The following is a 26,535-nucleotide window of genomic DNA, read 5'->3' on the forward strand; positions in this document are numbered from 1 at the left end:
GCTGTTAATGGAATTGTTTTCTTAATTTTGTTCTCAGATTATTTACTGCTGTGTAAAAAGTCAGTTGGTTATTGATCTTATATCCTGCTACCTTATTGAACCTGTTCATTACCTTTTAATGCATCTCTCCTGCTTTCTTATTTCTTTTTATTATTTTTCCATCTTCTTGAGTCTATGCATGTTTGGTCCTTTCGTTTCAGATTTGTTTTTTTTTTTTTTTAATTTTATACATTTTCCTCTAATTACTATTTTAGCCACAGACATCTTAGTGTATTATAATTGTGGTTTATTTCTAATTCAGCATTGATTTATTTTTAACCCAATAATGTTTTATAGTTTCCAAGTGTTTTGGTGGTTATTGTTTTGTTCTTGGTACTTGGTTTAATTGAATTGAGATTGGAGTTTGTGTCTGGTATGATTTTTCTTTTGGAGTTCACTGATAATTTTCTACTTTTGTAAGAACACAAGCAATGAAATAGGAATGTTTTTGGCATAAAACCCCAAATAAACCAATTGGGACCAGAGTGTTCTGTTTATTTTTGGACACAGTAGATGGGAATTCCTTCCATATATGGTAAGATAAAACCTTTCTCTGGTTGCCTAGGTAGTAAGTTTTGTGCCATTTTATCATAATCAGAAATGTTTTAAAATGTCTTTGCAGCCACAAATAAGAAGAGTCATTCACCCAAGCCCACTCGGTCCAGTGTAGCAGGTAGTCTGTCTCTTCGAAGAGCAATAGACTCTGGGGAAAATAGCCGTTCAAAGGGGGACTGTCAGACTCTAGCTGAAGGTGAGTTTGGAGAGTTCAAAATGTAATTTTGGTAGATAGATGTCTGTTGAAACTGACCTTATGGTATAGCTGCTTTAAAGGCACCAAATGCTGGAACTCAGGTTGAAAACCCCTTGATCGTGTGACAGAACAGACCATCAGTAAGAAAGTGCGACCGTCAGGCTTCATGTTCTGGACTCCTGAGATTTAAATACCTGGCATCAAAAAGTTGTTTTTGAGTTTTCCTGCAGTTTAAAAATGTACATATAATGAGATCTCCTGAGTGGAAACTGCAGTGTGGGACACCAGGGTTTGATCCCTGGGTTGGGAAGATCCCCTGGAGAAGGAAATGGCAATCCACTCCAGTACTCTTGCCTGGAGAATCCCATGGACAGAGGATCCTGGTGGGCTACAGTCAGTGGGGTCGCAAATTGTCAGACACAACTTAGCGACTAACATAACCATAAGTGGAAACCAGAGAGAGAACCTTTTTTGTTTGCCTTCCTTCTGAATATACCCTTCCTTTTTTGTAGTCTCCCCGGGAAGCTCTCAGTCTGGGAGCAGGCACAGTTCTCCCCGAGCCTTGACCCATGTCAGTATCAGTGACATTCTGCCGAAATCTGAAGATCGGCAGTGTCAAGCTTTGGATTCAGATGCTGTCGTGGTTGCAGTTTTCAATGGCGTACCTGTTGTTGAAAAAAGAAGAAAAATGGTCACCTTGGGGTAAATGAAGTTCTTTTGTTTATATAATAGAATAATAGCTAGTAGCTTTGGTTGGCACTTATCTACAATGTAATAAACAAAATAAATTTCTACTTTGTTAATTTTTTAGCAGATTATTTGTTTATTGTATTAAAAAGGAACTTTTAAAGTATCAGAGACCTTCCTTTTTTCTTTAACTGAATGAGATAGTAGCAGAAGTTCAGTTTGGGTAAGTTAGAGCTCATTTTCACTGAAGTTAGGATAATAATGTATCCTTGTGTGATCTCTTTATTGTGGGGTTTTGAGTCAGCTTTTTTCCCCATCTGTCCCAGGCTTTTCAAACTCCTTTGTGCTGGACTTTATTGTGGCCCATAGGGTCTTTATAGGAATTTTGTGTGGAACAGAGACCTTCTGGCAATTTAATTTTACCACTGCTTTTCTGCTTTCATCTCATCCTTTTTTCCTTTTATGAAAGTACCCTCAAAATACATAGTTGGAATTTCCTGAAAAGGTTTATATACATGGTCATTAGTACCTTTATTTCTCTCCCAGGAAACATGAACTCAAATCCCAGTCATGTCAGTTAAACTTCCATCAGCCTAAGAGAGTGAATGTGGGGTGTATTGTCTGTGAATGTGCAGATGAGCCTTTAGTATCCATCTGCTCATCTATTTTATGGCTGTTAAATATCATTTCTAATTTTAAACCATGGAATAGTTTTACCTTGGAGACTTTGAAAAGAACTTTGAATTAAATTTAGAGAAAGATTAATATCCCTTAAATTTACTTTATTTCATCGAGTTTTTAGATCTGAATAATTACCAAATCTAAAAGGACAACTGGTGGCTTTGCTTTCTGCTTTGGCTCAGGTTTAAGCAGGGAAATGTGACAATCACTGGAGATTGTCTTGTCCTTCCCATTTCCTAGTCTGGTTTTACACAGGTTCCTTTTAAGATGAAAGCTGTAACTAGCTTTTATATTTTGTTACAGAGGTTTATATCTGCCTTTAGTCATAAAGATTAAATGTGTACGAATGTATAGTTTTTGTAGACTGTAAAATCCTTTATAATCGTGTAAAGCTCATAGCCGTAACCCCCCTCATTTTATGGTTAATTATACTGCCAGCCTGGCTCATGTGATGTTTTCTAGCTTGTGTCTTTTTTTCCTTGCCTGATTTAAGGTAGCATAAGCAAAAATTTTAAATACTAATAATAAATGGTTCAAAATGGAAGTTAAAAAAAGAATATTAAGTTTCCCCATCTTTCTCCCATCTGCTTTGTTTTCCAGCCCCCTGCCCACACACATTCCTGCTGTTCTTAATTTTTTATATATGCTGTGTCTTCTCAGTTTTCATGCATATTTAAATAACTGCGGCCGTATAGTTTTTTTTCCTAATAAAACTGCTACACCTTATTTTCTCATTCAGTATACCTTAAAAGTCTTTCCATATTGGTGAGAACATGTTATTATTAGTATTTTATTTATTTTTAAATGAAGGATAATTGCTTTATAGTATTGTGTTGGTTTCTACCAAGCATCAACATAAATCAGCCATAGGTTTACCCATGCCCCCTCCCACTACACCATGCCTCCCACCTCTCTCCCCATCCCATCCACCTAGGTTGTTACTGAGCCTGTTTGAGTTCCCCGAGTCATACAGATTCCCCTTGGCTGTCTCTTGTATGTGGTTATGTTTGTTTCCATGTTACTTCCTCCATCATCCCACCCTTTCCCTCCTCCCCTGCCAGCCATGTCCATAAGTCTGTTCTCTATGTCTGTGTTGGTAAGGACATATTATTAAGGACTTCCATTTCTATTTATTTTTAGGAATTCTTGAGATAATTGTAGATTCACATGCAATTATAAGAAAGGATAGAGAGAGCCTGTGTACCTTACATTGTTTCCCCTAATGATAACATTTTGCAAAATGCTGATATATTGTCTCAGCCAGGATATTGACATTGATGCAAGCTACCACTTTATAACCTTTCATTGTAAGTGAATCTTTTAAAAGTAAAATTTGAAATTTAGTATTAAACCCCGATGCTCCATACCCTATTAGTTTGCTCAGAAGGAAGGAAATCTAGATTATCATATCACTGACAGGTTATACCAAAATATAAGGTCATTTCTCCCTTTTTGAGGACTAATGCTACAGGAAGTCGTCTGGAAGGAATGCAAATGACTGATTTGGAAAATAACTCGGAAACTGGGGAGCTACAGCCTGTTCTACCTGAAGGAGCTTCTGCTGCCCCAGAGGACGGTAAGGCATGAGAAAGTCATAACTGGCGGGAAGCGGAATACTCGTCTCTTTGGTGCTGGTGCGGAGTGGTTGGTTTAATGAAACAGTTACTGAGGTGTTACCTACTATTTGACATGTTTCATCTGAAAATAGCATTCATTGTGCCACTGAGTTTGATTCACTAGGGCATTAATTACAGGGGAAGGCAAAGTAGTTGACTACATAAAAGGATATATCTGACTAGAAGGGGCAGTTTCGAGGGGAATATCTGCAGATACTTTGTTTGCTCATTCATTAAATGTGTTATGCTACCTACATGAGGAGGCATTGAAGTTTTTCTAGATATGAAAGATGACATTGGATATATTTTGTGTCTTATGGGAAAAACATGCTTTGTCTTTTTAAGTCAGTCTTGGTAAATGTTTGTAGGTTGCTTTGCTCTTTTAGAAGAATTGCAAACTTTAAGCACTTGAAAAATGCTTTATTGACTTCTGCTCTGCCAGTTCATTCCCAGTTACATTTCTAATATTTGTCTACAACTTCTTCCAGATTCATTATTCTTTATCTTAAAGCATAGAAGACTTTGTAATTTTGAGTTAACAGATGGTGCTTGCAGCGAGGCTGCGTGCGTTGCCCTTGCTTGTCCTTTATATGTGAGCAGAAAAGCATGTCAACTTTATTAATGATATTTGACATTGGAATTTTTTTCATTTCTCTGTGAAACTGCCATGTACAACCTCTGCATTCATTTGAATTTCAATGGTTGATGAATTGTAGCTCAAAGCATGTGATGAAAGGGGCCGGCATCTACCTCAGACTGCCCTGTGAGAGGGAGTGTGGGTGTTAGCATTTTCAAGTTTTTCAGCTTTAAAGAACACTAATCATTTTGTCTTCTATCTTGGTGCTCCTGTGGTAGGCAGCATTATTTCAGTAGAAGAGATTAAATAGAAAGGATTTTTAGAGTGAAGTGTTGATTTGAAAACAATAGGAAAAATATATTATGTTGATCTTTATAGAAAGGACCTATAGTGATTTGCCAGTAGGGATTAGCTAGTTTCCATGTGTTTATACATACTGGTTATAAATTGTGATGACTTAAATTGTTAACAGAATATGCTTTAATTATAGGCTCCTGTTTATGCAGCATTTGTGAAATGCTTCTAATTTGTCTGGCATTGTTTTGATGCTGGTGATAAAGTAATTCCTGAACCTACTGCTGAGTTCACGGTTTCTCTGCCTTGATGCCATTGACATTTTGAGATAGGTGATTCTTTGTATTCGGGGCCTGCCATTTGCCTGTAGTCTCTTTAGCAGTTTTCTTGGCTTTTAACCACTAGGTGCCAGTAGTACCTCCCCTAAATTCCAGCAGCCAAACAAGGTCTCCAGACATTGCCACTGTCCCCTGGGAGGCAGAATCTTCCCCAGTTGAGAACCACTGATTGAGGTGAAAACTTGAACCAGGGGTGACAGTTCCTTAAGAATCACTTGCCAGAGTGGGTTATACTTATACATGGGAGTGGGTTATAGTTACACATCCCGCATCTCAGGGGTGCTGGGTATGTGTTGGTGGTGGTGGAGGGGAGCAGAGAGAGTAGTTGAAAACCCCCGGTCAGGTCTTGAGAGACTAGTTAACAGCCAATTATAGTATGGAACGATCAGTGCTACGATAGCATATATAGGGACTCAGCTAATACGTGGGCTTCCCTCGTGGCTCAGTGGTAAGAAATCCACCTCCAAGTGCGGGAGATGCGGGTTCAGTTGCTGGATTGGGAAGATCCCCTGGAGAAGGAAATAGCAACCCACTCCAGTATTCTTGCCTGGAAAATCCCATGGAAATAGGAGCCTTGGGGGCTGCAGTCTATGAGGTCAAAAGAGTCAGACACGACTTAGCAACTAAACAACAACTAACAGGTATGTAATAATAAAAACAATAGATAGTATTTCCAAGCCCTCGTGGGGATGTCAGTGCAAACCTACATGGTGGTTACTTTTATTATCTTGATCTTACAGGTGACTAGGCTGAGGCCTAACGATGTAACTTACCTTACTTAGTCACAGAGCCAGTGCTCTTAACTGTCACCTCTCTACTAGTCTTTGGAAAGATCATCCTTAGGGATGAGTATGAATTAGTACGAGTTAGGTGAAGACTGGTAAAAGATGAAACCAGACCAGAGTGGAGGCAGAGGTCAGATCATGAAGAGTTACACTGTGTGTCTAGCTAGAATCTGGACTTTGTCTTTTGAATGGGATCTAAGCAAGAAGTGAGATAATAAAATTATGTTTTAAAATTCCTACTCTGGTTGTGCTGGAGACTGGGAATGGGGTGTGGAATTTGGGACAGAAAGACTGGTAAGAAGCCGGTTAAGTGAAACTCAGTGAGAGATGACTTGCACTTTTAAATTTCAGCCTTCATCTCATAATTTCACATTTCTCAATTTTTCTATATAAATAGCTAGCCAGCCCCCAAAAACCCCATAAGTTTTGACATTAGCTTCATTTCATTTCTTTTTTTAAAGGTGATTGTTAACAGCCTATCCTAAACTGGAGCAAGTCATTTGCTTGGCCACATTTAGAATCGCCTATGCACTTTCATCCCAGTGGCTCAGAAGTAGAGAATCTACCTGCAGTGCAGGAGGTACAGGATTCGGGTTTGATCCCTGGGGTGGGAAGATTCCCTCAGAGAAGGAAATGGCAACCCACTCCAGTATTCTTGCCTGGAAAAAATTCCACGGACAGAGGAGCCTGTCGGTTACAGTCCGTCGTCAAAAAAGAGTCAGACACACCTGAGCGACTGGGAACACATGCACTTTCAGGTCCCTGAAGCTGAGATTCAGTGCTGTCAGTGCCACTCAGGAACTCACTCTTCTTATGTAAGGAGGGTTGCAGTGATGCAGAGCACCTAGAACTCAATAAGAAAAGTTGCTGTAAACATGCAAATCAGTAGTGCCAAGAAAAGCTACCATTGCAGGTTGCTGGTGAACAGTTCATTTACCACTGGAGTCCCAGGCTAGGCGGTGAGGAGACTGGAGGAGGGGATTAGGCAGACTGAAGGAGCTCTGTGCCTTTTGGATTTTGCTTTATGAGAGAAGAATGGGGCCTTCCTTACTGCGGTGGGTATTATTCTATCAGCAGCAGGAGCCAGTTTTCAAGAAACCTTTATTTTTCACACCAGTAAGCCTTGGTGAAAAGTTGAGTGAGGTAGTCTTGTGTCTGTGCTTAGGAAAAACAGGGCTCTTTGTTCTTGAGCAGAATGCCTAGAAGAACATTCTCTGTGCCGCGTCACTGTAAATTGGTGTCTCTCTCCTCCTCTTTCTCCTCCCTACTGCCAAGCTGTTTGAAGAAACTTTAAATAAGGCATTCTTTTTGTTACTAGCTGGGAATTTGGGACAGCTAAAGCAGTCTTTTAAATGTTACTGAGGGTCAATAAAACGTGACATTTCTTAGACATGACAGTCATCAACAGGCCTTTTCCTTTCTAACTGGGATCATATGGGACAACCTTGTATAATCTCCTGGTTAATGCCCACGTTCCAAGTCTTGTCCCTCCCAGTTGATACCCTGCAGAAGTCTATAGGTAGACCAGTTTCTTCTCATGTAAGTTGCAAAACCCCAGTGTAACTTGCTTCCTACGGTATAAGCAGTAGGAAGATTTACTGTCTTGTATTAACAGGAAGTCTCACCTAACTCTGGTCGGACAGTATCAAGGCTGGAAAATTTAGCTGTTTAATGTCATCAGAGCTTCCCTGGTGGCTTAGATGGTAAAGAATCTGCCTGCAATGTGGGAGACCTCGGTTTGATCCATGGGTCGGGAAGATCTCCTAGAGAAGGGAATGGCAACTCACTCCAGTATTCTTGCCTGGGAAATCCCATGGACAGGGGAGCCTGATGAGCTATAGCCCATGGGGTCACAAAGAGTCTTTTACTCACTTTCAGTGAGAGTCTATGTCATCAAGAACCTGTTTTCTCCAACCACCTCCATTCCCCTTTCTTTTGCTCTGCAATTCTAAGCAAGTTGACTTTGCTCCCCTCAGGATGGCAAGGTGGTTGCTACAGTTCCAAACTTCATATGGAATCAGAATAATGTTCTGGGTTTAGTGGAACATTATATCATTTTATATGTCTCTATTTATCAATAAGGAGAACCTTTCTTAGAGTTCATCTGATTAGTCACTAGCCAAAGGAAAGGAAACTTGACCAAATCTAAACATTTGTGATTCCCCTCCCTGATCCACTCTACCTGGACACACGAAGCTTTGACTAGATGGACCTTTGTCAGTAAAGTAATTTGTCTCTGCTTTTTAATATGCTGTCTACATTGATCATAGCTTTTCTTCAAAGGAGCAAGTGTCTTTTAATTTCATGGCTGCAGTCACCATCTGCAGTGATTTTGGAGCCCCCCAAAATAAACTCTGTCACTGTTTCCACTGATTCCCCATCTATTTGCCATGAAGTGATGGGACCGGATGCCATGATCTTAGTTTTCTGAATGTTGAGTTTTAAGCCAATTTTTTTGCTCTCCTCTTTCATTTCATCAAGAGGCTCTTTAGTTCTTCTTCACTTTGTGCCATAAGGGTGGTGTCACCTGCATATCTGAGGTTATTGATATTTCTCCCAGCAGTTTTGATTCCAGCTTGTGCTTCATCCAGCCCAGCGTTTCTCATGATTTACTCTGCATATAAATTAAATTAGCAGGGTGACAATATACAGCCTTGATGTACTCCTTTTCCTAATTGGAACCAGTCTGTTGTTCCATGTCTGGTTTTAACTGTTGCTTCCTGACCTGCATACAGGTTTCTCAGGAGACAGGTAACGTGATCTGGTATTCCCATTTCTTTAAGAATTTTCCAGTTTGTTGTGATCCACACATTTAATGGTATCTTAAAATGATTATCATTGACAGCCAGTTGTGTGAAAACTTGTTGACACCTTCTGGTAGGAGTAAGAAAAGTCCTGTATTCAAATTTCTTAGAGTTGGTGAAATCTCACTAGTTTGCTTTACCCTTTAATGCAGTTGATACACACTGTAACATATGGGGCAAAGCATGTAGCAGTAGGTGGTGATCTGCTGCTTGACAATAGCTGCTTTCATTTATTTGACCTTATGTTGCGTGTACTTGCTCTCACTGCCATCAGGCAGTGGTTGTACAGGACCCAGGACCTGTGACCTAGAGGTCAAGAGACCAATTTGGTTTTCTCATTCACAGAACTAGGGAACTTCCAATCTTAGGACTTGATAAAAGACCAAAAAGTATTTTCATGCAGGAATTCCTTTCCAACATTTCTTGGGAAATGCATGTTTTTCTGAATCCTGAGAAAAATGAGTCAAGAAATAAAAAAACTGAAAAAGTTATTCTTATTCTCCTGTTAGAGTTAGTCTTTAACAGTCAACACAGCATCATGGGGACTTTTCTGGGGTCCAGTGGTTAAGACTCCATGCTTCCATTGCAGGGGGCGTGGGTTCAGTCCCTCGGCAGGAAACTAAGATCCCACACGCTGTGCGGGATTGAGATTAAACTAGAAAACAGCAGCAGCAGCACAGAAACATACGACTGTTCTGGAAGAATCCTCTTATGGCAAGTTGAACATATAAACTGGAAATGCTGATACCTAGAATCAAAGCTTAATAAGATCATAGGAGCGCCTTGCAAAGAAGCAGTTGCAGTCAAGTCTGTCCTGGCCATAGCTGTTGCCATTTTATGTGTTCATGGCCCTGTCTGCTGCTATGTAAATATTAATGAGTCTGTCCTATCTTATCCTATACCACAGGGGTCCCCAACTTGTTACGAATAGGACTGCACAGCAGGAAGTGAGCAACAGGCAGACATACCCCCATCCCACATCGGTCCATCTGTGAAAAAGTAGTCCCTGCTGCCAAAAAGGTTGGGGCCTACTGCTGTACAGGGATCCTTTGTGTGTGCTCCAGGAAATAGGAAGTTTCGGAAGCAAAGTGTTCTCATATTGGCATTTTTGACATGTGATTCCACGTAGTGCTCTAAACCTTGCTGAGAGTTTAAGTGTGACGTTTTCAACTATTACCTAATAACGTTCACAGAATGTTCCAGTATTTGAATATTTAGTGTCGGCTACAGTTTTTGTAAATACTACGAACTAACCAAAAATTTTAAAAGATATGTAATAAAGAATTTGAAAACTATTTTAAGTATTTAAAGAATAGCTTAAGATTTTGGGAATTCCTGAGGATTCCAATTCCTCGTTTGTGAATCCTGGAGGTTAATATGTCTCGGAATTCAGAAACACTGGTACCAAGAGGTCAGATTTGTGCTTGGAGTTTCACTGTGCTGTGCTTAGTCGCCTAATTGTGTCTGACTCTTTGCGACCCCATGGACTGTAGCCTGCCAGGCTCCTCTGTCCATGGAGATTCTCCCAGGCGAGAATACTAGAGTGGGTTGCCATGCCCTCCTCCAGGGAATCTTCCCAACATAGGTATCAAACCCAGGTCTCCCTCATTGCAAGAGGATTCTTTACCCTCTGAGCCACCAGGAAGGCCCAAGAATACATTGTTGTTGTACTAGTCACTTAGTCATGGCCGACTCTTTGTGACCCTGTGGACTGTAGCCCGCCAGGCTCCTCTGTCCATGGGATTCTCCAGGGAAGAATACTGGAGCGGGTTGCCCTCCCTTCTCCAGGGGATCTTCCCAACCCAGGGATTGAACCTGGGTCTCCTGGACTGCAGGCACATTCTGACCCCTTGGAAGCCACTAGAATACACTTGCTTGTCGGTTTTAGAGTTTCGGCAACATTTCTGTGAAGGGCCACAAGGTGGAGGTAGTGCTTCACGCAAGGAGCTGGTTTGGGCTCTAAACAGTCTTGCTCTTGAGAATGTGGATTGGACCCCTGGGAAGGGAAGATTCCCCGGAGAAGGAAATGGCAACCCACTCCAGCATTCTTTCCTGGGAAATCCCATGGACAGAGGAGCCTCCTGGGCTGCAGGTCTTGGGATCTCAAAGAGTCAGTCACGACTGAGTGCACATGTACTTGACTCTTTAAAGCAGGAAAGTTTTTTCCTTTGCTGAGAAAGGAGATTTTAGAAACATCCAGCCTGTATCTTCAAAATGTTCAAGGGAGAAGTAATACTATACAAACTCTTCTTAAAAACAGAAGAAGAGGAATTCACCGGTAAAGCCATATGGGGCTACAGTTTTCTTTGGTGATAATTTTTTTAAACTACCAAGTTTCATTTCTTTTAATGCTTAACATACCTATTCAGGTTATCTGTTTTTACCTGAATGAATTTTGGCAGTTTGTGTCTGTCAAAGGATTTGTCCATTTCATCAGTGTTCTTGACTCCATGAACATAAAATTTTTTATACTGTTCCCTTATTATCCTTTTAATGTCTGTAGATGCTGTAGTGATGTTCCCTTTTATTTCTGATATTGCTGATTTTGTTTGCTCTTTTTTACCTTAGTCTGCCTGAAAGCTTTTGAGTTTTGTTGGTTTGTTTTTGCCATGCAGCATGTGGCACGATCTTCGTTCTCTGACCAGGGACAGAACCCACATCTCCTGTGGTTGAAGCATGGGGTCTTGACCACTGGACCACCAGGGAGGGAACTGTTCCCTTTTTATCCTCCTGTTTGTTAACCTCTGTTTTATATGCTCATTTCATTGTTCTTTAACACTGATTAATTTCCTCTTTCACTCATGCTATTAATTCATCTATTAATAGTTTAATTTTAACAACAATGTGTTAGTAATTCTTTGAAAATCTATCTTTTCCCACAGAGAAACACAGAATCACGTGGTCTCTTTCCCGTTATTCTATGAAAATGTGTGGCCCTGCCCTTGTGGCATCTGTGTGCCTGCTGACTCACTTTAGGCAGGCTGTCTGCCTTGTTTGTAAAGTTTGGTTGGAACATGTCTTTTTGAGACTTTTACCACCCTTTGTAGAAAATTTGAGTATTCATTTTTTTTTCCTCCTGTGATAGTAATTGTGACCTGGATTGTGGAAGTTTCCTACCACAGAGGTCTTTTAAATGTTTCAGAAGTGTTCATGAGTGTTTTTTAGATCTGCTTCTGTTAGATAATTTCAACATGATTTCTGTCATCTCAGCACTGATATTTGTTGCTTATCTTTACCTGGTTTTTCACGTGCTGAAATAATTTTGGAATGATTTCTGGATATTTTCTTAAAAAATAATTTTATTTACTTTTTGGCTGTGCTGGATCTTCACTGCTGCATGGGCTTTGCTCCAGTTTGGTGAGCGGAGGCCACTCTGCTTGTGGTGCTCGGGCTTCTCACAGCGGCGGCTTCTCTTGTTGAGGAGCACGGCTCTCGGGCCCGCGGGCTGCAGTAGTTGAGGTTCCTGGGCTCTAGAGCTCAGGCTCAGTGGCTGTGGCACCCTGTGAGATCTGCCAGACCAGGGAGGGAACCCGTGTCTCCCGCCTTGGCAGGCGGATTCTCCACCCCGAGCCACCAGGGAAGCCCCCGAGACATTTTTCATATGATTTGTGTGAGACCCTGGGCCTCTTTTAAATCTGTCAGTTTGTTGCTACTTCAGGTTCTTTTCTACACCAGTAGGCGTGATTACAGAGTCCTCAAGTAGCTACTTCATGCGCGTTCTGTCAAGGTTCTGTAACTTCCTTCAGTGGAGAAGATGGGGTGGAATGTGTACATTGCTTCATCTTACCTAGAATCTTCCCTCCAGAGGATTTTACATTTGCTTTATTCAAAAACACTAGCTCCTGACCAATTTTTATGTTCCTTTCCTGAGATTTGAACTGAAACCGTAAATCCCAAACCTAAATTAGGCACACTGCCCTTTGTTTGAATTCTGAGGTGAACTGACCACAGAAACCAGACAAAATTCCCTGCTGTCTTCCTGTGACAGTAGACATATTTAATTACTCTTTCAGTGAGAGTTTTAGTTTTATGCTTGGAGTGCAGATTTAGCCTCAGTTTCATCTCCCTTTCTGTGGTGGATCCAGTGTTTTTTTGCCTATTCCGAACAGAGGATTTGATTCCCTGGTGACTCAGACGGTAAAGTGTCTGCCTGCAATGCAGGAGACCCGGGTTCAATCCCTGGGTCAGGAAGATCCCCTGGAGAGGGAAATAGCAACCCACTCTAGTGTTCTTGCCTGGAAGAAGTCTATTAGGAGAAGCCTAATAGACTACAGTCGCTGAAGTAGCAGAAAGTTGGTCACAACTGAGTGACTTCACTTTCAACAGAGGATTACAGATTTTCTGGGACTTCCTGGTGGTCCAGTGGTTAAGACTCTGTACTTAGACCGTAGGGGGCGTGGGTTCCATCCCGCACACAGTAGAGCTGCGAAAACAAACACCTTTCACAGCAGGCTCTCTGGGGTGACATCATCTACCCCACTATTTTCCTTATCCTTTTTTCTGCTGTACCATGGATTTCCCTTTTTTCTTTTAAATATAGCTGTTCATTAAAACTTCAAGATTTTATTTTATCTAGCATTTATAAGGGTTTATAGCAGAAAGATTTTTCAGATTTTCTTGATCTCTGTCTTGTGGAACCAGAAAAATCCTATAGAACTTGTCTTTTAAAACCAACTCATGCACGAAAACAAAATCGGAGGCCCACATGGGATAGTAACTCACTTATTGCTAAGATTACTGGAATTTGGTGTGCACACGTGTGGATATAAGTGTAAATGTATGTTTGTGTTTATACGTGTTTATATTTGTGTATATTTTAGGCTAGAAACTACATTGAATCCGGATTAAAAGAGCGCCTGTTATCTCATGATTATCAAGGGGGAAAAAACTGTATTTGCTTTGGAAAAGATATATCAGTATAATGAAATTAATACTGGCTTTCAGTTAAAACTTTTCAGACACTTTGAGAACAAAAATAAACACAGCTCTAAATAACTAAAGAGAACTGAGTTTTGTGCAGTTACTTTTTCTTTGCTTTGTTTGCTTGGTATCTTCTATTATCTGGGCATTTAAAATTCCGAAGAATCTCAGTTTAGGGTAAGGAGGCTGCCTTTTTCTTGACGTGGTTTCCTGTCAGACATGTTCTCTCCTTCTTCCCTGCCAGGAATGAGTAGCGACAGCGACATCGAGTGTGACACTGAGAGCGAGGAGCGGGAGGAGCGCGCCGGCATGGGCGGCTTCGGCGACGCTTTCATGGCGCAGCCCCCAGACGAAGGTGCAGCACGTGGTGTCGCGGGGCTTAGTAAAACCGTCTCTGCTGCTGCTGCTGTTTCCTTTGCTTCTGTTTCTGCTTCGCTGCTTCTGCTTCTTTTTCTTTTTTAAATTACTGTCATTTGTGAGACAACATTCTTTGGGGTAGACTAAATGATGAGTACTGAAAAAATTTGGTAGGCTGTATTTGCCTGGTCAGACACCTGATGAGGCATGCTACTTAATGGGCGAGGCTGATGTTGACAACCTGCTTTGGTACAGCCTATGACCTGAGAATAGCTTTTACATTTTAAAGAGTTGTTTGGAAAAAAAAAAAAAAGGCAAAACAGAAAAGAATTTCCAGCAGATCCCGATAGTGGCCTGTAGTGCGTAAGTGTTAGCCAGCCCTCTTGGGAGGTTTCAGATACTTGATTTTCTTTTTTCTTTTCAGAGATACTTGTAGCCTAGCTAATAAAGTAAGTTTTTAAAAGACAGCCTTTTCCAGGGACTTCCCTGGTGATTCAGTGGTTAAGAACCCGCTTTCCAATGCAGGGGACACAGGTTCAGTCCCTGGTCAGGGCACTAAGATCCCACATACATCAGGGCAACTAAGCCTGTGTACAACTAAAGAGAAACCCACAGGCCGCGGCTAGAGAAGCCTGTGTGCTGCAGCGAGAAATCTCGCAGGCTGCGGTGAAGATCTCCTGTGCTGCAAACTAAGACCCAGTGCAGCCAAATAAATATTAAAAAAAGGCAACCTTTTCTGATTTTAGAAATGTGTGCAGATTATAGAATCGTTGATTTACCTCTTCCTTCCAAAAAATAAAAAAGTCTTAGGAAAAAACTGAGAGAAATCCGTTATTAGTTTTATTTTAGATGTCCAACATAATGATTCGATACATTGCAAAATGATCACTGCGATAAATTTAGTTAACGTGCATCGCCCATTGTTAGTATTTTATCCAGAGACCTTAATGGTTAATCTGAGCATTCCTCTGTAAGCACTCCTGGAATGACAACATTGTCAGGCTGATGTTAATTGTCATCTTTTATTTTACAGATTTCCCTGATATGCTAGTGTCTTTTTCAATACAGAGCCAAGTGTTTGATGATTTTTAAGTATTAAGGTATTCTTAGTAACTTTCTCTGCTTCTAAAAGAAGCAGCCAAATTTGAGGCAAAGTTATTTTGAGTGTTGGTGGGTTTTTGTAGTGATGTTTGCATGCTCAGTTTAATTGACTTGGAAATACATTTTATATTTACAAAATCATCCTTTGAGTGTCCATCATCATCGTTCCTTATTCCGTTCTTCAGCTGCTGCCATGGTGTCCCCAGGGGACAAAGTCAGGCAATGCCTTTCGTCTTCTAATTATGGGCATCTGTTAACACATTTTGGTTTTTTCTCCTTTATTTTCCTTTTGTGTTTGTTTACGCTTGACTCTGATAAAGAATTCTCTAAGAATAGAGATTTGTTTACAACCCAGCACATCTTTCTTTATCACTTAAATAACACACTTGCTAAGGTCACTTAGAGATATGGGAAAGAAAATACGAGTCTTTAAAAATTGTTAACTGTTTTTTATCATTTTCTCCTAGATACACATTCCAGTTTTCCTGATGGTGAACAAATAGGCCCTGAAGATCTCAGCTTCAGTACTGATGAAAACAGTGGAAGGTAATTTTCAAATCAAGAGAACTGACTTGTAAGCCTCCTTGACCCCGAAATTGGCTGTCGTTGGTGCTCAAATTTGTCAGTGGTCAGATAATCAGATTTTTTTCACCATCTCTACTTGAAATAGTAATTGAGACTTTAGAAAGTAGCACAATCCTAGTATAAAACATTAGTACAAAGGAAAAAATTAAATGTGGGAAGAATTCTGTGTAATGTAATGAAATAACAGTGTAGCCTAATTAACTTAGTAAATTGGCGTATTCCTAAGAGGCAGTTTGTCTGCTCCGACAGAAGGGCAGTTAACTGCCAGGAATGTACCCCGAGGTAGTGCATGCACTTAGTGAGCTACTCCGCGCCGGTGCTCTCCTGTCCTGGCTAGATCCTCAGTTCTGTTGAGATGACCGCCTTTATAGTTTGGGTTTTAATTACAGTTTCTAGTTTCATTAATGCCTATAGATTAGTGAGCAGAAATATCACTTCTGTGTAGATTCTGCCCTGAAGACACTTTATGTGAGTAACTGAAGCAACACTAGACTGAACGTCCTCTTTGGAATGTGTCGGCCGCCTGAGGTTCCGCTTCTGTTCTTATTTGCTCAGTGCAGGCGGGCACACTGATGGCACACATGCTTTCTTTCGTGTGACTTTTACAAATGCAGTTTTAAATGAATTAAGTTAATGTGGATTGGTTATGTTCTTGGTCATATAAACACATATAAGAACATTTTAAATTATTTCACTTTTTTCCTGCTTCTTACCAAACAACTGCAGAGCAACAGGTATTTTAAAACCCTGTTTTTTCCTTTGTTTTCATTAGCTGGACATTGATTTCAGTGTCCATACATTTAAAGATTCCTACATATTATACATGAAAGTGTGCTATAACATTCACTTCTATACTCAGAATTAGTCCAGAATTATTGCCAAACTTCACCATTGTGCTCCTGCATTTGTTTTTGAGCTGCTATACCATTTGTGAAAAGTACACTGAAAGCTGACTAAGAGACTATTGTAAAAGCATGAGTATGTATACATTTGAGAGGCATTTCATCTGCGTATTTTTTACTTAATGAATATTGTTCCCTTTTCCATGTCTAGTGTCTTGCCGAATGCTGTGATTCATGGTTTGCTTTTGTTCAAAACAGTTTGCACTTTTTGTTAATAAAATGAACTTGAGAAAATGTTATGTCTCTGCAATTTATTAAAACTGGGACAGGAAGCCCTCCTTTTCCTAATCCTATTGCCTGTGTGTAATAGATGCTTTTGAGCTGTTAATAGATGCATAGGGAAGTTAGAAGACTTATAATCTCATAATCTCCATAATGTATGTGGTTACTTTTTCTCCTTAAATTAGTTGGAAAATTTTAAGTAGTATAATCATATGAGAAATAAAAATTTAGCATTTGCTTACTGTCATGATAACAAGGATGTGCCATTATATAGTTAGTAAGTAGCTTATTGTGCAATGGTCTAAAATATTACTAATAAGTTCTTCACATTTCATTTTCTGTTAGCTAGAGATGCATTTGTGTTTAGTACATTTTGATGAGATCATGTTTTAAATCCAGCTTTGTCTTATTTCTACACTGCATTGTAATGGGTAAAGCTGTTATGTAAGAATTTTGTCTCATTAGTGTTGAGAGCAAGTCATTTTAAGAATTGATATTGTAGGGTTTCTTTTTTTTTAAGTGAGTCTTACCAGAATTCATAAACACACATGTGATTGACTCTACTTTGAAATTCACTGTTGCATAGGTGTTTCTTGACCTGTATTTGATATAGAACTGAGTGCTTTTCCGTGTACCTGTGTAAGTTCTTATTTTCAAAATATGGAAAACCACATATGGTTAAGAATTAAGAGAAACCTGAGAAGAGACCATTCATTTGGGGAAATTTGTAAGAGCTTTTAGCACGAATGATTTAACCGTGAGACTCTCGGGTCATTACTCTGTATGATAGCATCCTAAGCTGTCCTTTTTTCCTTTGTTAGGGGGAGATGTCCAGTTTTGTTTGTTTGCAAATTGTAAATGTTCTTAGCCTTTACTCTTATTTTTCATGACCTTAAAGTGGATTCCCCAGAATGACATGATGATATATGAATCGCAGAACGTTTGGCTCTTGAGTATTTGGGGGCTTTGCTTACGCGCTCAGGTTGTGTTAAGAGCATCGAGGAGTGCTGCGCTTGTTCCATACGGACTGAGAACTGGTTGAGACCCTTTGACATTGGTCGAGTTTGAGTTTACTATGTCAGCAAGACTGTTTTTGTTGTTATAGCTATAGGAGATTTTGAAGGTATTTTTTATGCATGACAAAAATTTTGTAGGGAAAATTACTTGAATTTAATTGGTATATTATCTTCTCATGTATTTTAGAAACTCAAGCCATTTGTACCATATTCTGATTCTATATTAATATTAAAGTCTATACCTTGAAAAGCTTAAAAAGTAAGCTTCTAAAGAAATGATTTGTAACTGCCCTCCTGGCATGAAATTCTCTATTTTTATAATTAAAGTTGACAGAGGGTTTCAGGGAAAAAAAAAACAAAAACCAACAAACTTATAGGTATCTAAAGGATGTACTAGAAAACAGTTCTCCTGTGATGAAGATCATGTCATGTCTGTTTTGTTGGTTATAGCTCACTTCCAGTATTGTTGTTTGTGAATTTAAAAATAGTAAGAAGTATGTAGCGTATATGAATTCACACCATCCATTGAGGAAAACTTCTGGGGCATAAATTAACAAGTGTCTATCTGGCATTTCCTCTAGGGGTGAAACAAACTTCTAGCCTTGAGCCAAATCCCTACCGCTATCTGTTGGAAATAAAGTTTTGTTGGAATGTAGTCACATCCATTCACTTACAGATTGTCCACAGATGCTTTTGCCCTGCAAAGGCAGAGTTGAGTAGCTGCTTAGGCAACCTAATGGCCCTTGAACCTAAAATATTTACACTCTTACCCTTTGCAGATAAAATTTGCCAAGTTCTACTTTGTCATTGATATGTCATTGATATGTCCTTCAAAGTGAGGGAGGTAGGTGTGAGAAAGGGCATTATTTTTAACTCAAAAAGATCAAACATTTGATTCGTTGTTTTATGCTTAGTTTTTGTGATATGGGGTATTGGGCATCTGCTATTTGATTCATTCTGGGATCCTGATAAGACTGAAAGACCTAAAGATTTCCTCAAAAAATGGAAGGACCTATTAGCTTTTAGTGGTGGGATCTTTGGAAAAACAGTTCCTTCCCCAATTCCCAGCCGTGTCACCTGCACCCGACTGTCAGTCTGCACCCGCCTCCACGGTGCTGCCGGGAGCCCTCCTCCACCTTCCCTGCGGTCGTCTCACGCCAGTCTCGCCTCTGCTAGGTGTTAGGAAGCAGTGAGGGAGGGGAGAGGCACAGAAGAAGACAGCAGTTCTTCCCCCTCTCCCCACTGGTGCTTCCTGAGCTGGTCTGCAAGAGCTCTGATAAAAGACCTTCCCCCGTCTTCCCACTTTCGAGCGTCATCACCCACAGTCTCCGAAAGTCATGATAGTCGACCCAAATTTCCAGTCAGTCACTCTACTTGTCCTGCTCTCTGGTACTTTGTATTCCTTAACAGAATCCCAACTTAAAAAAATGTTTTTCCCCTCCTTTTGTTGAAGGGCATAGTTTTTCTTGGTTTCATCATTTAGTTTAGTTTGTTTTTTTAAAACATTTATTTCTTGGGTTGCGCCGGGCCTTAGTTGTGGCACCTGGGATCTCCACTGCAACACGGGGGGTCTTCAGTTGCTGCAAGCGAGCTCTTAGCTGTTGCACGCGGGATTTAGTTCCCTGACCAGGGATTGAACCTGGGCCCCCTGCACTGGGAGCGCAGAGTCTTAGCCACTGGGTTACCAGGGAAGTCGCATCATTTGGTATTTTCAATCTCAAGTTTGGTCCTGGAAGATTGTCCAGAAGAGTATTTTCTCCTGGACTTAAAGATGTAAGTGTAATGCACGCGTTGTGCCCAGGCGTATTGCTTCTGTACAGCTTGGATCGACCGTGTCATTGAATCTGTAAGTAACCTTTGAGGTGGATGAACTGTGTGTCGTGCCCATTTGGCAGAGAAATAGGAGATCCAGGGAGGCTGTTCCGCACCGCTGGCAGGGATGCCGTGAGGTGCTGGTTGAGTACTTCTTCCAGTTTGTCGCAGTTGGGCCAAATCCAGCATTTTGATACCTAATAGTTAAAAACCTAAATATTGTCTTTTTTTAAAAAAAACTTTTAATTTTGAGATAATTTTAGATTTATAATAGACGTGCAGAAATCTTGAGAGTGTTCCTGTACACCCAGCTTCTCTTTTAAAAAAAAATTCATTTAATTGGAGGCTAATTACTTTACAATATTGTAGTGGTTTTTGCTATATACTGACATGGATCAGCCACAGGTGTACATGTGTCCCCCATCCTGAACCCCCTCCCACCTCCCTCCCCATCCGATCCCTCAGGGTCATCCCAGTGTACCGGCTTTGAGTGCCCCGTTTCATGCATCGAACTTGGACTGGTGATCTAATTTTACACCTAAAGCAACTAGAAAAAGAAGAAATGAAGAACCCCAGGGTTAGTGGAAGGAAAGAAATCATAAAAATTAGGGCAGAAATAAAAAGAAACAGAGGAGAGTACAGCAAAAACCAACAAAAGTAAAAGCTGGTTCTTTGAGAAGATAAATAAAATAGACAAACCATTAGCCAGACTCATCAAGAAAAAAAGGGAGAAGAATCAACAAAATTAGAAATGAAAATGGAGAAATCACAACAGACAACACAGAAAGCCATCAAAGACTGTCAGCAACTGTATGACAATAAAGTGGACAGCTTGGAAGAAATGGATGAATTCTTAGAAAATGTAACCTTCCAAAACCGAAACACCTTCTCTCTTTGTGAACAGAGTACGCTACCACAGAAGAGTAACCAAAACGAAGGTGTCGGTCTTATTTACAAAGTAGTACCCAGACCACTGACAGCTTTCGTTCAGATTTTGCCGGTTACTTCTCACACGTCCTCTTCCCTTCCCGGAGTCCACAGCGCGGTGAGCTGTCATGTCCTAGTGTCCCCCAGTTCAGGCTCTTTCCCCAGTCTTCCCTTACCTTTCATGACCTTGACATTTTTGAAGTGGACCGGTTATTTCTAAGTGTTACTTATGTATTTATGGCTCCGCTGGGTCTTCGTAGCAGGGGCCGCTCTCTTGCTGTGGTGCTCGGGCCTCCCGCGGCGGGGGCTTCTCTTGTGCCGCACGGGCTTCAGTATTTGCCACGCACTGGCTCCGTGCTTGCTGCACACGGGCTTGGACTCATCCTCGACCAGGGATTGAACCCACGTCCCTGGTATTGGCAGGCAGATTCTTAACCACTGGACCACCGGAAAAGCCCCCAGTTATTTTATAGTGTTCTTCTGCTTGGGCTCATCTGATGTTTTTTCATCTTAAGTTGGAATTCTGCATTATTAGAAGGCTTCTACAGAATGCATTGTATCAGGGCCTGTATGCTGCAGATGTTTATGATTGATATTGTTAACCTTAATTACTTGGTTAAGATGGTATCTGCCAGGATTCCCCACTATTTACTATTTTTTCCCTTTGAATTACTAAATACTTTAAGGGCGAATACTTTAAGGATATGCAAGTATCCTGTTTCTGCTTAAACTCTTACCCACTCATTCTAGCGCCCAGCAGCACTAGGTCTGGTGGGTCTTGCCTACAGCAGTTATCACTGCAGTGGTCTTACGGTAGTTTTCTAGTCCCCTAGTTTCTTTGACATTTATTATTAGAATCCTGTTTGACAAGTTGTCCTTTCTTCTCCATTTAGTTTATTCAGCTGTTTGTATCTGTGTGGATATTAATTTTATTCTTTTGAGTTATGATCCAGTATTGCCATTGTTTTACAGTTCAGTTTTCTAGTTTTGGCTGTTCAAAGCTCTTCCAGCTTGGCTCCTTTACTCTTTTGATCTTGATCTTGTATCCTTCTCCCTCCTTCCCTTTCCATCCTTCCTCTCAATAAGATGCTCCAGGCTTCTCTTGAATTTTCCTTGCCTTTTGGAGGGACAGTGATACTTAGAAACATAGCTCTGGGTGCTGATTTGCTTCCTCTTACTAGAGTGTTGTTGGGTAGAAGAGGAAACATCCTCACTCCTTCTAAAGCACATACTTGTGTGCATCATGTATGTATATGTAAACAGCATGTTTTAAGGAGAAAAACCATGAGTCCCATCAAAGCACTTTTCCAGTTATTTAGATCCAGTTTAGATCCTGAACTGTGACACAGTGGCTGTATAGGATCATAACTCAAAAGAACAAATATCCATGAGTCCACACAGATATACATGAACAGCTGAATAAACTAAATGGAGAAGAAAGGACAACTTGTCAAACAGAATTCTAATAATAAATGTCAAAGACATTAGGGGAATCTAACCCTAATGCATTGGTTGCTTTCTTTCCTGTTCTCTTCAGGCTGATGGTGTGATTCATTTGTAATACAGTCAGATTCATCTGTTATAGTCTGTATTCTGTCCTCCTCCACACATCCTAGTTGATTTTAAAATTTACATACATTAAAATTTAATCTTTGTGGTATATGCAGTTGTTTGGAAAACAGTTCAGTCACCCCCCAGATTCCCCTGTGCTGGCTTTGGAGGTAGGTCCCCCTTGTGCCCCCTCAGCCTTGGCAACTGTCCTTTCAGTGTTCCCTTTTCCAGAGTGTCATATAAATGGAATCACACCATACGTAGCCTTTCACTTAGCAAAATGCTAAGTTTCACCTACCTAGTTGTGTGAATCAGAACTTTATTCCTTTTTAACTGCTGAGTAGTATTTCACTGTGTGGATGTATGCAATTTATTCATTTATCCATTGTAGGACATTTTGGATTTTTCCTAGTTTTGCGTGATTATGAACTTTACAAACATTTGTGTGTAGGTTTTTGTATGAATATAAGTTGTCTGTGTCTAGTGTAGTGTTTGCCTTGGAGTGGGATATGTAATAAAGAATTTGGTCTTTGTCCCTAGTTCCTGGGATACAGCCTCTTAAGTCCTTGGAATTTCCTGAGTGATTGGGGTGTTTGTTGTTACTTATGGTGGATTCTGGTAGCTTCATGAGATAACTCAAGACGGGGACTGGCCTTGCCAGAAAGACTGACAACCTTGTGACTAGAGGATTGGGCCTCTGAGTCACATAGTATTAGCCTAGATAGTTCAGCCTTATTGCCAGTGAGTTAGTCACGCTTACGTAATGAAACCACAGTAAGGACTGGACACTGAAGCTCAGCTGAACTTCCCTTGTTGGCAGCACCCTACACACCTGGCTGCTGTGGGAGGGTGCGCTCCTGATCACAAGAAAGCCCCACACTCGGGCCCTCCTCCACCTCAGCCCGTGTCTGTCCTTTGGCCTGTTCTGATTGGTATCATTTGGCTATAATAAAACTGGAATTGTAAGTATTTTCCTGGGTTTATGAGTTTTTCTAGTGAATTGTCAAAGCTAGGGGAAGGATAGTGCGGGCCCTAAACTTGGTATTTGAAGTGAGAGCAGTCCTGTGGAGGACTTTGCCCTTAACCTGTGAAGCTGGGCCTAACCCCAGATAACTGGTGTCAGAACTCGTTGCACTCAGTCATGTAGCAGGTTTCTGCTTAACTTTATAAGAAAAGTGCCAGACTTCCAGAAGGCACTGCCATTGCATTCCCACCAGCAACACATGAGGGTTTCCAGTTATGCATATGTTAGGCTGATATAGTTCCACAGCTCTTATTTGTTCTGTTCTGGATTTAATTTGCTTTCATTTTTCCTTTTTTTTTTTCCTTGTGTTTCATTTGGTTTTTTTTAAGCGTTTTGTTTCCTCTGTGGCCACTCACTACATTTTTGTTTTTTTAGTTTAAAATTGATCTGGCTGCACTGGGTCTCCGTTGCAGCACAGGCTTCTCTAGTTGTGGTGCAGGGGCTCTAGAGTGGCGGGTGGCGGGGAGCTCTAGAGCGTGCCAGCTCAGCAGGTCAGCACTGGGGTTATGTTGCCCCATCGCATGTGGGGTCTTAGTTCTCCCACCAGGGATCTAACCCACCAGGGATGCCCTGCATTGGAAGGTGGATTCTTAACCACTGGACCACCAGGGAAATCCCATCAGTTAGGGTAATTTTTATGGACTTTTCTTTAAATTTACTTATTCTCTTCTCAGCGGTGGTAGATCTATTGATTAGGCAGTCAGAGACACCCATCATCATTGCTGCAGTATTTTTAATTTCTGGCATTTCTGTTTATTAGTTTCTCTTTGCTGAAATCACCCATATGATCTTGCATATTTGCCCGTTATTTCCACAACATATTAACCAAGGGTATGTGCACGCTCAGTCATCTCCAGCTCTTTGTGACCCCATGGCCTGTAGCCCACCAGGCTCCTCTGTCCATGGAATTTTCCAGGCAAGAACACTGGAGTGGGTTGCCATTTCCTTCTCCAGGGGATCTTCTGCATTGGCAGGCAGATTCTTTCCAATGCGCCACCTGGGAAGCCATAGTTATTTTAATTTCTGTCAGTTCCAAAATCCTTGTCAAGTCAGTCTGAAGTTATTAAGGAGATTTCCCTGTGTGTATAATAGAGCCTTATTAGTTATCAACTTTATATATTTCAGTGTGTGTATCAATCCCAGTCTCCCAGTTTATCTTGTAACTTTGTTTTCTACATCTGTACTATTTTTGTATTAAATTCATTTGTACCATTTTTTTAGATTCCCCATATAAGCGACATATTTATCTTCCTCTTTTACTCAGTATGACAGTCTCTAGATGCATTCCTGTTGCTGCAGATGGCATGATTTGTTCTTTTTGTGACTGAGTAGTATTCCACTGTATCTGTGCACCGCGTCTTCTTTATCCGCTCCTTCGTCAGTGGACGTTTAGATCTCACGTCCTGGCTTTTGTAAACAGTGCTGCAGTGAGCATTGGGGTGCACCGTGTGTTTTCAAATTATGTTTTTCTCCAGATATATGCCCAGGAGTGAGACAGCTAGATCATAATGGTAGTTCTATATTGAGTTTTCTAAGGAACTTCCATACTGTTCTCCACAGTGGTTGTACCAGTTTACAGTCCCACCCACAGTGACTCAAATCACATTGGCTCCAGCTCAACAGGCTCAAATTACAAAGGTCCCCATGGGGGCCCCGGGAGAGGAGGCCACCTGGACAGAACCTGGGAGAGGCAGGCTCCCTGCTGGCACCCACCACCCTGGTTACTTCACTCAGAAGAATACATTTTTTCTTGCTTTCAGATGCGTCTCTGTATTTTGCTGAAAGCAACACATTTTGTGTAGAACAGTAGTTTGGTGAATGGTTTTTATGCCTAAAAATGGGCAGGCCTGCTTAGATCTGTACCACAAGAGTTTGAATGAATCTGGTTAGGAGTTGCGTTTGGTTTGCGGTTCGTCACTGCTGTGATCAACCTTCGTGGCGTTGCGTTCTAGAGCAGTACATTGCTCTGGTAATTCCCTCCCCGGCAGAAATGCAGTGTCTCTTCTGACCCTGAATTTTGTACTGTGCCTCCAAGTTAACGTCTCTGCAGACTTTTGTTGCTCTGCTGTCGGCCCAGAACTGTTCTGTTCTTTGAAGCTCGACTGCATGTGGGTCGGGACTGGCATTCTTGGATTAAGGTGCCGTGTTACTTAGTGTGTATTTACAGCTATTTACAGGCCTGGCGATACTCCTCCTCCCCAGGAGTAGGCTTTTGCTCCCTCCCCTGTTCCCTTCCATCAGCTTGTCACAGGTGCCCTCGGGGCAGCGTCCGTGGCTCTCTCCTGCACAGAACGACGCTTGTGTGAGCGAGCTGAGGGAAGGGTGATGGGCCCCCGCGGCCCCCTACATCCCACTGCTGGACCTGCTCCGCCCCGGACCTTTCCTCTGAGTCCTGGTAGGGTTTGCAAGAGAGGGCGGACTCCACCGGTTTCCCGCAGCTCCCTGGACGCCCCCGCTCTGCCTGTATCTGTCAGCACTCTCTCGCTGAATGGCTGGCTTCCAGAGCTGCCCTAGAGAAACCAGTGCTGAGGGCGCTGCTTGCCCAGAGGCGCCGGCCCCTCTTCAACCTGGGCCAGTTGCAACCTCAACTCTGATGAGTGTGAAAAAAGTTGTAATTTGAAGTAAATCTGGCTTTTATTTAGAAGAGTGGAAGCAGTATTCCCTTTAGCTCTACATTTTAGAATTGGAAGCTGGAAGTACCGTGGTTCTTATAATTTTTTAATTAAAAACATAAGTAATTCAGATTCAGGGTTCAGAAAGTAATGGGCCATTTTTAGTTTTCTATCCAAAAATATTTTTAATTATAAAAGTGATGAGATTATAAAAAAAACTAGGAAATAGAAAACTGAAAAAGCCATGTGTGTTTGTGTGCTTCAGAAAGAGATGTTCCTTTCGAACCTAGAATACCAGTAGGGGATTTTTTTCAAGTATAAATAATACTTACCAAAATATTGCTTTTCTTTCATTCCCTACTGTAGCAAACTCTTGCAAATAAGGTTCTTTCAGACCTTCATTTTTTTCTGAATTCTTATTTGAGTTTATATAAAATCACACTAAGTACTGAATGAATTTAAGTGATTAGGAGTTAAAGGTTGAAATTAATTTTCTAGGACTTAATGGTGGTAAGAGGTGGGTACAAATGCAGTGTACTGACTGCACTGGGACAACTGCATTGTTCTGTCTCCTGTTACTCTCTCAAACCATTCCTCCGGACAGACTTTCAACCACAATTCACCTGATTATTTCCTTCCTTCCAGTTTGAAACTAAAAGGAGAAAGACCAAGGGAGAGGGAAGAACTCTGGCTGGATGCAGAGTTTGAAGAATAAAGTAATTGGGAGATTTGAGGAGTCAGCACTTAGCCATTTGCAGGTCCTATTCCTCATTCATCTGTTTTAGGATGAACCCCCAACATTAAACTGATGGGAGAAATGTGTGTAAGATGAGAAAGATCTCTTCTGGTTTTTCTGGGGAGGGACTAACAATTGTAGCAGCACTTAGCAAACTTTTCAATGTCCCCACTTTAAAGTTTAGAAAACCGCCACCTC

The 26,535-nt window shown here is 41.1% G+C and overlaps 1 protein-coding gene across 4 annotated transcripts in view; it reads left to right on the forward strand.

Annotated features, from left to right (window-relative positions):
• TRIM37 (tripartite motif containing 37) overlaps positions 1-26,535 on the forward strand; it is a 151,717-nt gene that overhangs the window by 122,249 nt on the left and 2,933 nt on the right. For 2 of the 4 annotated variants that reach the window (XM_070390589.1, XM_070390590.1), the window contains 5 exons: positions 662-790; positions 1,303-1,492; positions 3,616-3,734; positions 13,737-13,847; positions 15,418-16,683. In XM_070390589.1, the coding sequence (XP_070246690.1) occupies positions 662-790; positions 1,303-1,492; positions 3,616-3,734; positions 13,737-13,847; positions 15,418-15,500 (632 nt within the window). In that variant the 3' untranslated portion in view covers positions 15,501-16,683. Of the gene's footprint in view, positions 1-661; positions 791-1,302; positions 1,493-3,615; positions 3,735-13,736; positions 13,848-15,417; positions 16,684-26,535 lie in introns of those variants that run through there. The other 2 variants (XM_070390588.1, XM_005900659.2) reach the window with 1 other exon arrangement.

The sequence above is a fragment of the Bos mutus genome, chromosome 19, assembly GCF_027580195.1.
Source record: "Bos mutus isolate GX-2022 chromosome 19, NWIPB_WYAK_1.1, whole genome shotgun sequence".
NCBI lineage: Eukaryota > Metazoa > Chordata > Mammalia > Artiodactyla > Bovidae > Bos > Bos mutus.